Source organism: Aotus nancymaae, unplaced genomic scaffold (assembly GCF_030222135.1).
Source record: "Aotus nancymaae isolate 86718 unplaced genomic scaffold, 86718_ANA_hifiasm-v0.15.2.pri h1tg000025l, whole genome shotgun sequence".
NCBI lineage: Eukaryota > Metazoa > Chordata > Mammalia > Primates > Aotidae > Aotus > Aotus nancymaae.
In genome coordinates, this window is record NW_026988438.1 from 30,487,493 (window position 1) to 30,502,283 (window position 14,791).

General features: G+C 44.2%; 1 protein-coding gene across 1 annotated transcript in view; it reads left to right on the plus strand.

Annotated features, from left to right (window-relative positions):
• SCRN1 (secernin 1) overlaps nucleotides 1-14,791 on the plus strand; it is a 66,443-nt gene that overhangs the window by 34,732 nt on the left and 16,920 nt on the right. Inside the window, exons 4-5 of the mRNA XM_012447765.2 lie at nucleotides 7,956-8,158; nucleotides 11,544-11,738. Coding sequence (XP_012303188.2) covers nucleotides 7,956-8,158; nucleotides 11,544-11,738 — 398 coding nt within the window. The remainder of the gene's footprint in view (nucleotides 1-7,955; nucleotides 8,159-11,543; nucleotides 11,739-14,791) is intronic.

Consider the following 14,791-nt stretch of genomic DNA (forward strand, 5'->3'; position numbering starts at 1 on the left):
CTTTTGCTTCTCTCCCAGCCACTATGCAGCAGAAGGAACCGACTGTGTGAGCTGGATAGGGCAGGGATCTTTGTCTATACACTCCTGTGTCATAAGCACCGGGAACTGTGTGCCTGGCCTGTAATGGGTGATCAGTAACTGAATTTTGAATGAGTGACTAAAGTAGAAGGTAGGCTGGAACAAAACAACATTCTGAAATGCCTTCTTTTGTCCCTGAAATAGTGAAATGAAATAGAATCATGACATAGTTGGAAGAAGATTAGGCTGCAAGCTGGCGATCTTGGCTTTCAATGTAGATGTACCAAGTTACATCACCTCTCTGGGCCACAGTTTCCTCATTTTTTCAATATGAGGTCTAGATTGGATGACTTCTGAAGAACTCCCAAAGCTAACATCCTAGAAAAAGGAATGGGAGTTTGACTTTGGTTTTGTAGGGGGAAATGGCACATGTAGACAGCGGTCTCTGCAACTCACTCCTCTGCTACCTGATTGAGAGGTCTGGGAGGGACACCCTTTTGGTAGCGCGGTGCCTTCCTGCCTTCCTTACCCTTCTTTGCTGTTCCTCCTTCTTACACACTCGGCAGGAGCAGCTTCTCTGAGCTGGGGAAAAGGCAGAAAAACTCAGTTTTTCTTACAGCCAGTTATTTACAGCCAGTTTTCTCTCGATTAGCAAAATGAAATGTATAGAATAACAAGTTTTGAGCTTATGTTTTGACAGCTCTTCAGTATTTTTTACTGTATTTGCAGTATGGGACTAATAGAACAGGCAAAATTACCATTTTAACAGTTGATTTCTAAGGGACAGTGAAAGGGGATTTTTTGTCTTTCTTCTGAGCCCCTGATATATCTTTTTAAGATTATGAACCAATAAAACAACAGAAGTTTACTGAATATCTACTTTGTGCTAGACTCTGTGGGCACATGAAGCAGCTCAAAGCTTCAAAGGGCTTTTAGTCTGGTTGCAGGAAGAAGAAAACTAATGGAAATTTTAAGAACAATGTAAGAAATTAGTAGAAGAGAGGTAACTCAAAGTGATCTGAGATTTGATGCCACGTGAATGGCACAGAATTCCGGGATGTGGCCTTCAGCAAACACTACTGGATGTTCACAGATTATCACAGACTGAGCATATTTGGGAATGCTTTGAGGAGGAGATGCATTTGACCTGAAGCTACAAGTCTGAGGGAGGTAGACAGAGAAGATATATTTGTCACAGACTTGGCATTGTGATAATTAGCAAGGGCAGGAGTAGATGACAGGGTGAGAGTTTAACCTTAGCCATATAACTTTAACTACTTCTTGGACTAGCCATGTCTGGCTATTGCAGTAAAAAGGGTGTGAAGAGGACCCTGTCACTGGTAGGTTCTTCAGGGTGGGGATGGAGTCACAGGTATCTGCACCTTAAGTATATCTTTGAGTTCAGGGTCTGGTTTCATCTTTAAAGCAGCTATGATCAGTTCAGTCAAGCATTGCCAGATTTTGAAGGGTCATTTTATACCAACCACATCCTAAAAGTAATGCATGTTCATTACCCAGCATTGCCCCCCCAACTTTTTTTTTTTAAGATGGAGTCTTGCTTCATTACCCAGGAGTGCAGTGGCATGCACTGCAATGTCCTTCTCCCAGGTTCAAGCAATTCTCCTGCCTCAGCCTCTTGAGTAGATGGGATTTCAGGTGTATGCCACCAGACCCAGCTAAGTTTTGTATTTTTAGTAGGAACAGGGTTTCACCATGTTGGCCAGGCTGGTCTCAAACTTCTGACTTCAAGTGATCCGCCTGCCTCGGCCTCCCAAAGTGCTGGGATTACAGGCGTGAGCCACCACATCCATCCCCAGAGTTCCTTTTTAATGATTTAATTTCTGTATTAATTTTTAAGACACTCCAGATGATATTGATACTGCAGGTCCAAAAACCACAGTTTGAATGGCAAGTTCTAGAGCAATGGTTCTCAAAGTGTGGCTGGTGAACAAGCATTGCCTGGGAACTCGTTAGAAATGTAAATTCTCCTCCCCACGTCACACCCAGGGGCCAGCAACCTGTTTTAACGAGTTCTCCAGGTGGTGTTGATGCACAGTTACAGTGAGAACCACTGCTACAGAGGAAACTTTCTATCAGTTGGTTGCATTCCTTCAGTGTGGGGCTTAGTTCAAAGAGACATAGGCAATGACAGTAGCAATGTAATAGGCATTGATTTTAAGATAAAGGTATAATTTGTGTATGTGTCCTAGAGGCTGTGGGCTGGTAGCACCTTTGCCTGAGTTTTGGTCAGGCAGCTGGGCTTGTTCCACCACTTGGCCCTGCAGGCTGTACTCAGCTCATGCTACCGGCCTGGATCCCATGCCTGCCAAGGGCAAGCCAGGTGCAGAGGGGCAAGGGGTGTGTGAGCAAGCATGGGGTCCATCCACTGTACATAGCCAGGTGTGCCAGCTGTGGCGGGATGGGAAGCTGCAGGTGCCAGCGCAGGTACTAGCTTTGTACGAGGCTGTAGCTGGACCAGACACACTGCAAATGGCTTCCACTGCAGTCACCACGGATCATGGTGGTGCTTGGAAACTTGGAAATGCCAGGAACTGCATTTGGGCTCCTGAGAGAGCAAGGATGCCCAGGTCCAGAGCCATGGCTTGGCAGCTGCAGCTGCACCTGGAAGCACAGGGCTCCTACCCTGCCAACTTGGTAGGGGCAGGGCTCCCACCAGCCTCACAGAGCATGCAGCACAGGCCCTGCCTCCTCGTTGGAGCTGGCATCTTCACAGTGGGTCCTCCAGACGGACTACCGCTGCCATCACCAGCATTTTAGGAGGATCACTTGAGCCCAGGAGTTCAAGACCAGCCTGGGCAACATGGCAAAAGCCTGTTTCTACAAAACAAATGCAAAATGTAGCTGGGTGCATTGGTGCATGCCTGTAGTCCCAACTACTTGAGAGGCAGAGGCAGGAGGATTGGTTGAGTCCAAGAGGTTGGGGCTACAGTGAACCATGATTGCACTATTGCACTGCAGCCTAGGCAACAGATCAAGACCCTGTCTGAAAGAAGGAAAAAAAGGGCCTGGCTTGGTGGCTTATGCCCTGTAATCCCAGCACTCAGGGAGGCCAAGGCAGGAGGATCGCTTGAGCCCAGGAGTTCAAGACCAGCCTGGGCAACATGGTAAAACCCTGTATCTACAAAATATACAAAATTAACCAGGTATGGTGGCCCGTGCCTGTGGTCCCAGCTACATTGGAGGCTGAGGTGGGAAAATTGCTTAAACCCAGGTGGTGGAGGTTGCAGTGAGCTGAGATCATGCCACACTGCACTCCAGCCTGGGTCACAGAACAAGACCCTGTCTCAAAAAAAAAAAAAAAAAAAAAAAAGGAAGGAAAGAAAGGGAAATTTATTTATTTTCTAGATATGAGGGTGCCACTTATAATCTAAGGTCTGTCAGACAAGATAATGCTTCTGGGCCTTAACATGGATGAGAGCTAAGAAGTGTTTGGAACCCATTAGTCAGTGGTATGCTGGTAAATGTTTAATAACCAACCTGGTGGAGGGAAGGGGCAACCCTGTTTGAGTCCTTTTTCAATTTCCATGGTGTAAATACTCCCATCATGATGGGTTTAAAGCTACCAACAGTTTCACAACTGGCTCAAGATCCCTGAAACTTAACCATCTGCTCTCCAAGCTGGTAGCAGCTGGCTCCAGCAGATCGCCGCATTCTTGCAGTTTCATGCCTCTTCTTCCCTTTGCATAACTACTTTATTCTTTTTTTTCCTGCACACTGACTTTTGCTACTCCCATTTGTGTTTAACAGTGACACTAAAACCTAGTCAATTCCAATATTCCAGAACATCTCATAATTCTGGACACATTCCATCAGACCTTCAGCATGTTAAAAAATCACAAAAGTCCTTGACAAAAGGCCAGTGTGAAAATTTGGAAAGGTCCGTAATTTGTCTCTAGGTTGTTGGTGAATGTGAGGTCTCACAGGTGACTTAAAAGGAGGCTCAGTCACTGTTTGTAGGAGGAAAGAACTTGTGTAATCAGAGTTACTATTTCCTGAACACTATTGTAATACATGCTTTAAGGAGAATGGAGAAAGAGGACACGTTGTGGTGTTTCTTCTTTAAAGGGCACTAATCCCATCATGGTGCCTCCCCTCCCCATGACCTCGTCACCTTCAACAGGCCCCACCTACCATACCATCACACTGGGGATGAGGCTTAACATATGAATTTTTGGGGAAACCAGGGGTAGACATTCACTTCACAGCATTACTTTCCTGCTTCTAGCCCTCTGGCTGAAGACTGGGAACTTCTAATTTCCAAAAGGTCCTGACCCCAGAAGGGCCTTGCAGACTGCTTGATTGTGGGGAGAAGGGAAGATTATTTGCACCTAAGTCCTGTAAGAATACCAGGCCCATCCCTCTAAGGGGGCAGTGTTGCCTATTTTTATTACTTTTCCCAAGGCAATGATTATATATCCATGGCAAATCTAGTTTTACCTGATTTGGGATAGAAAGGGACAGGGATCCCCTAATCCATAGAGGCACAGATGTTGAAAAGATAAGCAGAGCTTCTAAACAAAGGGGCTTTAAGCAGGGGAAGTACTGGTGTGACTCATCTTTCTAAGTGAGATGTGTTAACTTTTCAGGAATGGGCAAGGTGAGCTTGACATACCTGTGAGAAGGTCATGGGCTCCCAAGGAAAGATTTTCCCACAAAAGTAGGAATTGAATTCAGGAGCATCTAATTCCCAGACCCAGAGCAAGCTGGACAAAGCACACACTTTGGAAGGATTTGAACTGAACAGAAGATAGGTGTTAGAGTGGGACTGTAATCTTGGGCCATTGAGTTTCTTCCCTTTCCCTGTCCCAGTCCTGCCCATGTGGAGTAGTAGCAGCCAATGTGAAATTAATTAGGCATGGGGCCAGAAGAGCACTGCCCTCTTCTGGAATATCATATGAATCTGCCCCATGTAGGAGGTGAGACTGCTGGGAATGGCTTTAAAATAGGCCTCAGAATGTCAGGTGACTTTTGCTGCCCCAGGTCTCTCTGGCATCTTTTCTGCACCCAGTGACACGGGATTCATCTGCATTTCTCAGTTGCAGAGGGTGAGGGTGTAACCCTGGTGTTATTCACGGCCCTTGTACTATGGAGCAGTTGGTCCTGTCCTTGTCTCATGGTAGGAAGACTAGGTGGGAGTGATCAGGTGAGACAAAGGGATATCTCTGACCCACGGTCCTGGCACAAGGGATAGGAGAGTGAAATCAGAATTGGGTCTGTGGATAGTGCTAAGGTCCTGCTGTAGACTCTGCCATTGGACATCAGCATGGGATGGCAAGTGCAAATGCCAGAGCCTCAGTGTGGAATGGAAACAGGCAGAAAGAACATCAGGAGAGTGCACTGGAAAGCAAAAAACAGAAGTCACAAGCTCCAAAGACGGCGCTGTTACACCTGGCTAGGTTAGATATTCACATGATCCTAGCACATGTTTGCACGGCCAAGATGGGGCCCTGCAAACGCCCTGGGAACCGGATTCTGCCTGGAATGTCTGTATGAGACACTGTGATCAGGCAGCCACCAGGGACCTGTGGAAAGGAGGAAGGAGGCCTTTGAGTGTGCACAGCTTGAGGTTCCAAGAGGCACTCACAGCACCTTTGTTTGTTCCGGATCCTCAAGATAAGATGAGTGCCTGCTTCTGTTCCTTCTCTTTGGAGGTGACATTGACCAAAGGAAAAGTCAGCTGAATTTAATCTTCTAATGGGTTTATTCTTTTCTCATTCTCCTAAAGTTTTAGGGTTCAGCTTTGTAAATCACTGCCTTGTAACCAAATCTTCCTATATCAGCTTAAAATGAGAAATGTCAAATGAATTGTCATGTAATCATTTGACTATAAAAATAAGCCTGTTACAAGAATAAGCCTAAAGATTAGTTGTATTATCTTTTCTTCTCCCTGGCAGCACTGTGAAATATCCCTTCAGGAAGCATCAAATTGGATAAATTCAAATAGTTATTACTTCTCATATTGAAAATTCACCAAGAACTGGCTTGTACCACCATTGTAGTAGTGCCATTGCCCCTGTTCTAAGACGCCTGTGTTCCTGCCACTTGAATTACAATTTGAATGAACAGATGAATAAATGGACACTTCCTAAGTACATTGCATGTGTTGTCCTCTTTCACAGTAGCCAGAGAGGTAGGTAGTATTGTTTTCACTCTGCAGATGAGAAAACTCAAGGTTTGGAAATCTTGCACGACTTAAGATCATAATGCCAGTGAGTAGCAGAGCCAGAACTAGAAGCTGGGTCCATTTATCTCTGAGTCATAAGTTTCTCTGCCACAGTGTTCTACCTTCCGAAATTGACTGACCACTTTCCTGGTCCCAAGCACTAGCACTGTGTATTTTCATGGATGTTACCTCATAAACCTGTTCTTACAGCAATGACATGGGCATTCATTTTATAGATGACATAAAACCGAAGTTGAAAATATATAACCTACCCAAGGTCACACAGAGGGCAGTACTGTGCAAGAGAAAATGAGGAAGAAGCAAAAGCGGGAACCCCTGATAAACCCATCAGTTTTTGTGGGGCTTATTCACTATCACGAGAATAGCATGGGAAAGATCTGCCCCCATGATTCAGTTACCTCCTTTTGGGTCCCTCCCACATGTGAGCATTCTGGGAGATGCTGAGATTTGGATGAGGACACAGCCAAACCATATCAGTGCCTTTAAAGGATTTATTAATTGGAAAGGCTAGGGGGAGATGGGTGTCTCACTTCAAACGTAATGCATATTCTTTTGATAAACGAAGCTGTAAGCTATACCAATAGAGGTAGGTTGATAGGTAGGAGGAGAAATATGTAGAAAAAGGCTGATTATGTCCCAACCAGCTGCCCATTCCTAATAAGATCTCTGAGACAGAGACAGAGGACAGTGTTCTCTCTGGACAGAGGATAATGTCTGGCATTTGAATACTTCTAATAAGCAAGCAAAATACCTGGTGTGGAATAATAGAGATCAAGGCCAGATTGGGCCTTGATTTCCTTTTGCTCAGGTTAGTCAGGAGGGAGTACATGCCACAGAGAGGTGGTTTTATAAGGGCTAGAGCTGAGCCGGCCAGCTCTGTGGGAGACAGTCAGAAGAGAGGAAGACAGGTGCCTTCGAAGAGAAAGAAGCCACTGGGTTCCTGACTCTTCTGTGTGGAAGGGAAATGACCAAAGACAGAATACATCCCTAGGATTTTTTCTTCCTTCCTTTCTTCCTTCCTTCTTTCCTCCCTCCCTTCTTTCCTTCCTTCCTTCCTTCCCTCCCTCTTTCCCTCCTTCCTTCTGCCCTCCCTCCCTCCCTCCTTCCTTTCTTCTCTTTCTTTCTTTGTCTCTTTCTCTCTTTTTCTCTTTCTTTCTTCTTTCTCTTTCTTTCTCTTTTTCTCTTTCTCTCACTCTCCCTCCCTCCCTTCCCCCTGCCTCTTTCATTCATTCATTCATTGTTTCTTTCTTTCTTTTTTTCAGGGCCTCACTCTGTTGCCCAAACTGGAGTGCAGTGCCATGATCACAGCTTATTGCAGCCTCAACCTGCTAGGCTTAGGCGATCTTACTGACTCAGTCTTCCAAGTAGCTGAGACTGCCAGTGTGTGCCAGCATGCCTGGCTAATTAAAAAAAGTTTTTTTGAGGAAGAGGTCTTGTTATGTTGCCCAGGCTGGTCTTGAACTACTGAGCTCAAGCGATCCTCCTGCCACTCCCAAAGTGCTAGGATTATAGGCATGAGCCACTGCACCTGGCCACCCATATGTTTTTTTTTTTTTAACCAAACATGTGAGATTAACAGTACAGTTAATCAGTTTGCTTATTGGTCGCATACTTAACATGTTTATATATGTTGGCATGCTTCATAACTCAGCCTTGCCCAATCTTTTGTTACTCTGGTAACAATCCTGTGGTATGAAATGACTGAAGTATGCTTCTGGTTTCCTTCCTGCAGGCTTGGTTTAGAAAGAGCGGAAACAGCTAAAGAAGCCTTAGATGTCATTGTCTCCTTGTTGGAAGAGCATGGACAAGGTGGGAATTACTATGAAGATGCAAACTCCTGCCACAGCTTCCAAAGTGCATATCTGATTGTGGATCGTGATGAAGCCTGGGTGCTTGAGACCATAGGGAAGTACTGGGCTGCCGAGAAAGTCACAGGTGAGCGGGTGCGGATGGTGGAGAGTTCTGAGGACAGGGAAGGCCACAGAGGTGGGGTGGCCTGCACGTACAGCGTCAGACCTGGAGGCAAGACGCTGCCACTGCAGGTCCTCTCTGTGTGGGACTGTCATGCTTTGACATGCCTCTCATTTCTGGGCCCCTCCAAGAAGAGAACCTGGAGTCTCCTGAATCTGGGGTGAAGCGCTCTCCTAACATTTTGTATTTTCTGTTTGCTTTCTGGGAAGAGGCTGATTTTGACTACCAGGAATTCCATGACTTAAACCATAACTCTATTAATTGGCCACAAGAATGGTGACTGTTCTTGTGTAATAGGCCAACAAATTTCTTCACTGTACAGTAGCCCCTCATCACCCCCAACCCTGGAGATCTTTGTGTTTGGCATGTTCCTCTAAAATAGGAGCTGAGCACCAGTGTATGCCACTCTGGCATTTCTGTGAGTGAAGTTCATTTCTCTCACAGTGACACAGTGTTCCCAGAAGAGCAGAGGACTAGTAGATCCACCTAGAAGGATTTAGTGCTCATAAAATTGCTGCTCTGTGGCCCCTGCAGCCTCTTGCTTCTAACACAGCCCTGAGGAAGGAAGTGTTAGGGGTGGGAGTGGTAGTCTTGTATCCCCGCCTCAACATCCTCGTTCTCTGGACAGGATGAGATCCCAGAATGGGTTAAAGGGCAAGTAGTTCTAAGAGGGAACTGGCCTGGGCAGCTCCTTGGGACTGGGTGGTGAACACATGGCAGGCGTGTGCACTGTCATTTTTCCCTTTTGTTCTAATGGCGGAGGAGTAGATCACGACACTTTTCTTTTGTTGAACCTATTCTTGGCCTATGTATTTTTCTTAACTAAACTTACCAGGACATCTCTTCCAAGTAATCCAAAATGATGTTGGGGATGAAACTTGTTTACTATCCCTATCTTAGGGGTAAATTGAACCAAATTTGACCTGAGTTAGAAGCAGAAGATCTACGAGAGTAGATGGAAATCAAGCCCGTTTTCTATGGACAAAGTTAGTCCAGTGATCAGGGCTTCTCTGGATGATAGGTACGTTGTACTCTATACAAAATTGCCCCAGTGAGGCAGTGAAATCTAGACTGTGGCTTCCTGGCCAAGCTGTATGAAGGCTGTATTTGTCTGGAGGCGGGGGTTGCTTCTTCCTAGGGTGCAGAATGGTCTAGTGGTGTCTATTAGTAATCATGGAGAGTTTCTCCGCCTCATATGCCCAGCATGTGCCCACCTGCCAGGGCATGTGCCTGCTTGCCCAGCTCTTCCAGTATTTCTAGAACTAAGGCAGCCAGTGCAGCCCACCAGGTCTCCAACTCTCCTGCAATGCAGGAGCTTAAACTCCTTTATATAAAGCCCTCCTAAGATGAAGTCTTATTATTGAATGGTTCCATCAAGAGGGCTAGTAATCCATGCTTCAAAACAGTCATATTGCTTTTAAGTTGAACCTAACACTTTTTGATCTATGACTGAATTTCAAAAGCTGAGTGTCTCTTCAAGATGTAGCTTAAAAAATTATCTACACAAAATGAATGCTGCCTTTCACTAAATATTTACATAAAAAGGAACCCCAGCCATTTCTTGGACTCACTGATTTTGTGTCGTCTGATCCCAGCAGCCATGTGATGGATTGCATAAGATTTAATGCACTCCATCTTCCAAATGCTAACATTCTTGAAAGCAAATGTCTACTATAAATCTGTCCTCTTGGAAACTAATATCCATAGAGTGGCTTACAAGAGTATTTTTTTAATATCATTGTATGAATGATGCCAAAATCACTTGTTTAGGCCAAAACTGGTTTTTATTTTTAATTGTTTATAATTGTACTTTTATGGTGCTCTCTGAAAAGATAAATGACAAAGGGCCAATGCCCACCAGCCAGGAATGCTTATTTTGGAAGTGAAAACTGGTGAAGCAAAACGTACTGAAAGAACTCAGTCCAGCACTGTTCCCGCTTCTAGGAGCTGGTTTTCAGGCAGTGATGGCTTTCCTGTAGCTTGTAGTTTAGATTATTTCTCTCACTTCATTCTACAAGAATTTGGAAGATCAGCATGCTCCCTGGAAGCAGCAAGTAGGAATGGCCCTTTTAAGCTAGTGCTGATAACTTCCTAGTGTTTGTGCTCTAGACAGCATCTTAAAGCTGGAAGGCTGAGTTGTCCTGTGTGCATTTGCAGCTCAGTCTTTGAAGAAGATATAGCAAGCCTGCCAGCTGGTAGAAGAGTTTCTGGTCGAAGCCCTCATTCATCAATATCGAATGTACTCAGAATGCAGACATTTCTGATTCTAGATGTATTTAGTTCTTCTATTTTTATAAGAAAAAATTTCCCATAGATTTTTCTTTTTTTTTTTTTTTTGAGGCAGAGTTTCATTCTTGTCACCCAGTCTGGAGTGCAATGATGGGGCCTTGGCTCACTGCAACCTCTGCCTCCCAGGTTCAAGTGATTCTTCTGCCTCAGCCTTCCGAGTAGCTGGGATTACAGACATGCACCACCAGATCTGGCTAATTTTTTGTATTTTTGGTAAAGACAGGATTTCTCCATGTTGGTCAGGCTGGTCTCGAACTCCTGACCTCAGGTGATTCGCCCACCTCGGCCTCCCAGAGTGCTGGGATTACAGGCATGAGCCACTGCGCCCAGCCTCCCATAAATTTTTCAAACACACACACACACACACACACACACACACACACACACACACTCTCTCTCTCTCTATCTCACACACTCACACACATACCCACACATACGTATATTCATGAATATATTCCATTATTTTAAAATGATTCATTATCATTGCCGCTATGCTTTTCTAAATGTTGATACCTGAAAAAAATGTTGAATCAAGTATTCAATTTGTATTTTTTTTTAAACCATATATATTTGGGCAAGGAGTGGGGGTGTAAAGTGTTTTTCCAGGTGAAAAGAAATCAGACCGGGGAGGGGGCTTTCTGTAGATGTGATAGAGCATTGCTTTAGAGGACTCTCTCATAGATTTCCTAAGTCTTGTTAACTCAGTACCTCTTTCAAAGCACCTGTCCCTTTTTTTTGTGTGTAAGTAATGAATGCTTGGGGCTTATGTAGTCAAAATAAAGAGCCTCACATATTTCATTTTGATTATGCTTTTAAGATGGGTAAGGTGACTGTTGCTCATTTAAAATGTGATAATGCCCGGTCAAGACTGGTCAAACGTTTTTGGAGGTCTCCTAGAAAGAGACTCAAGGCTTGTCTGTTTCTCTCCTCAGAAATTAAATTGATTCCTCCCTGTAGTTAAAGTCAGTGTTTCAGAGAAAGGATTCCCTATACATTTCCATTTCTTGAGCAAGTCTCTACAAGTATCTTTTTAACTAATAGAGTTTTGCACTCTCTGCAGAGGGAGTGAGGTGCATTTGCAATCGGCTTTCGCTCACCACTAAGATGGACGCAGAGCATCCGGAACTCAGGAGTTACGCTCAGAGCCGAGGTTGGTGGACAGGAGAGGACGAGTTCAATTTTTCCGAAGTCTTTTCTCCAGGTGAGGATCATCTAGGCTGCTGCGCCGGCAAGGACAGCTTAGAGAAACAAGAAGGTGAGTTAGTCTCTCCCTCACAATTCTCCTTCTCATACCCGTTCTCTTGCAGCCGTTTCTGAGAACTTGTCTGAACTTAGAAGGGTGAACAAAGAGGAATACAGAATAGTCCTTGTATGTAAAGACCAACTTGTGCTAAAAGTCCCTGATGTGTAGGCAAGAAAACAACTTGCATTTTTTTTACATGCTGCTCCTCATCCCTGGAGGTTTCCTGCTCCTACCCATGTTATTCCCTTTCATCTCTGATGTCATTGTGATGTCCTTCATAATACTTATTGCAGCCTTCCTTATACCTTGTAGTTATATGTATGACTCATCTTCCCCTGCCCCATCAGCCTGCTGGGCCTTGAGGGCAGAGGTGTTGTCTTTTACTCATCTTAGGGTCCCCTTGTGATGCCTGCATAGTTTTTTGTTCCATGGACACTTGCTGAGTTGAATTATTGCCGGTCTGTCTGCCAGCTAGTTACTAACTTATTTTTTTTTTAATTTTTGAGACAGGGTCTCACTCTGTTGCCTAGGCTGAAGTGTGTTGGCACAGTCTCGGCTCATTGCAGCCTCCACCTCCTGAACTCAAGTGATCCTCCCTCAGCTGCCCCGCGCCCGCACCCCACCACCCGGCTGTCGTCCCAGTAGCTAGGACTACAAGCATGTGCCACCATGTCTGGCTAATTTTTTTTTTGGTAGAGTCAGGGTCTCATTTTGTTGCCCAGGCTGGTCTGGAACTCCTGGGCTTAAGAGATTTGCCCACCTTGGCCTCCCAAAGTACTGGGATTACAGGCTTGAGCCACTATACCCAACTCCTAGTTATTAAGTTAATCAGAATCCATATTTAGGTATATGTGGTGACTAGACACCTCCTTACTTTTGTGCCTATGTGGAAATCCTTCCAAAAAGCCCACAACGGTCATTCTATATATGTTGGTGATGTATGTATTTTATAAGTCAAAGTTTTGGATCATTTAGAATAGGGGCAGCAAACTATGATCTGTTGGTAGCTGCCTGTTTTAAAAATAAAATTTTATTGGAACGTAGCCACACCCATTTATTTATGTATTGTTTGGGGCTGCTTTCTCACTAAAATGGCAGAGTTGAGCAGGTGCAACAGTAAAGTTTCAACAGAAATTGTATGGCCTATAAACCTAAAATATTTACTGTCAGGTCAGGTGCATGTCTGTAGTCACCGCACTTTGGGATCTGAGGCTAGGAGTTCAGTTCAAGATCAGCCTGGGTAACTTAGCAAGACCTCATCTCTCTAAAGAAATAAAAGAATTAGGCAGATGTGGTGATGTGCACCTATAGTTCCACCTATTCAGGGGGCTGAGGTGGGAAGATTTCTTAAGCCCAGGAGTTCAGGGCTCCTATGATTGCAGTGAGCTATGATTGTACCACTGCACTCCAGCCTGGGTGACAGAGGGAGACCCTGTCTCTTTAAAAAAACAAAAAGGAAGGAAAATGTTTCCTGACTGTTAATCTAGACGAACACTAGGACTTTTGCTATAGTACTTATGTAATATATTCTGGGTAGGAAGGTAAGAAAATACTCACTTTTAAATGGAAGCTTTAAAAAAAATGTGAATTTTTTTAATTTAAAAAAACTAACTTGATGAAAGATATTAAATAGTGTTGCTAAAACATCAACTCTAAATCTGATAAAGCCTTTAGGTCTAGCTGCTAATTTACAGGAATACAGAGGACAGAAGAACACATACGTTATTTAATGTAATAATGCCATGAGGATGCCATCCGCAAAGCTTACACTGTGAGAAGCTGCAGGAAAGATGACTCTGACAATTAAGATGCAAGCTTAGTGGCCACGGTGGCTCACACCTGCAATCCCAGCATTTTGGGAGGCTGTGGAGGGTGGATCACTTGAGGTCAGCAGTTCTAGAGCAGCCTGGCCAACATGGTCAAACCCCATCTCTACCAAAAAATACAAAAATTAGCTGAGCGTGGTGGTACATGCCTATAGTCCCAGCTACTGGGGAGGCTGAGCTGGGAGAATCACATGAACCCAGGAGGCGGAGGTGGAGGTTGTAGTGAGCTGAGACCACACCATTGCACTCCAGCATGGGTGACAGGGCAAGACTTCATCTCAAAAAAAGAAAAAGAAAAGATGCAAGGGGAAAAAACAAGAGGCAGAGATGTTTCCAATTCTGACTGATTCCGATTCAAATCAATAGGCTCATTTATGAGACAATGAGGAAATCTGAACACTGGACAACTGAAGCAATCAACAATTTGTTGTTAATATTTCTAGGTATGACATGTAAATGGAGCTTTATGAAGAGGGTGTAAATGTGCTAACAAACCTTCTCCCCATGTGATGCTTCAGTTCCATCGTGGTGAACACAGATTGAAATAGTATTTTAACAAATTATAACCCGGGGGAAGATGTAGAAATGGGATCTCATGTAATCAAGGATTTGTTTATCCATTTATCTGTGGTCACAGCCAACAGTCCTAATGGCTATGATTATTCTAAATGCCTCTCTGTGCATATATTTCCCACCACAGAGAGGACATTCTCCAAATAGAGTATTGACTCTGACCAGGAAGAGTTTATAGGAGTGAGCTTGGTGGCCTGTGGGTAGATTGCACATACTTTCTAGTGGATATCTATAGAGTTGTTGTACTGATTGAGGTACAGCTAAATGCTGTAATAAAGACACCCCAAATTAATGTGTCTTAAAGAAAATAGTAGGTTATTTCTCTCCCATATTATAGTTCAGGTGTATATGGCCATTCCAGGGCTGGTTACGGTGACTCAACACAGGAATTCCATTTGTGGTCCGCTTGTTGGCATCTCCTAGTTGACAGGAAGGGAGAAAAGAAAAACAAAAGGCAAATATACCTTTTTTATAGGTGTGATGAGGAGTTGCACACACGGTTTCTGCTTACCTCCTATTAATCAACATTTATCACATGGTCACACATAGTCATGAGGGAAGTGGGAAAATAGAATCTGTAGTTTGGTAGTTACATTCCAAGATATAACTTCAGAGTTTTCATTACTAAAAAGAGAACGAAGGAACAGATTTTAGTTAGTGGCCTGC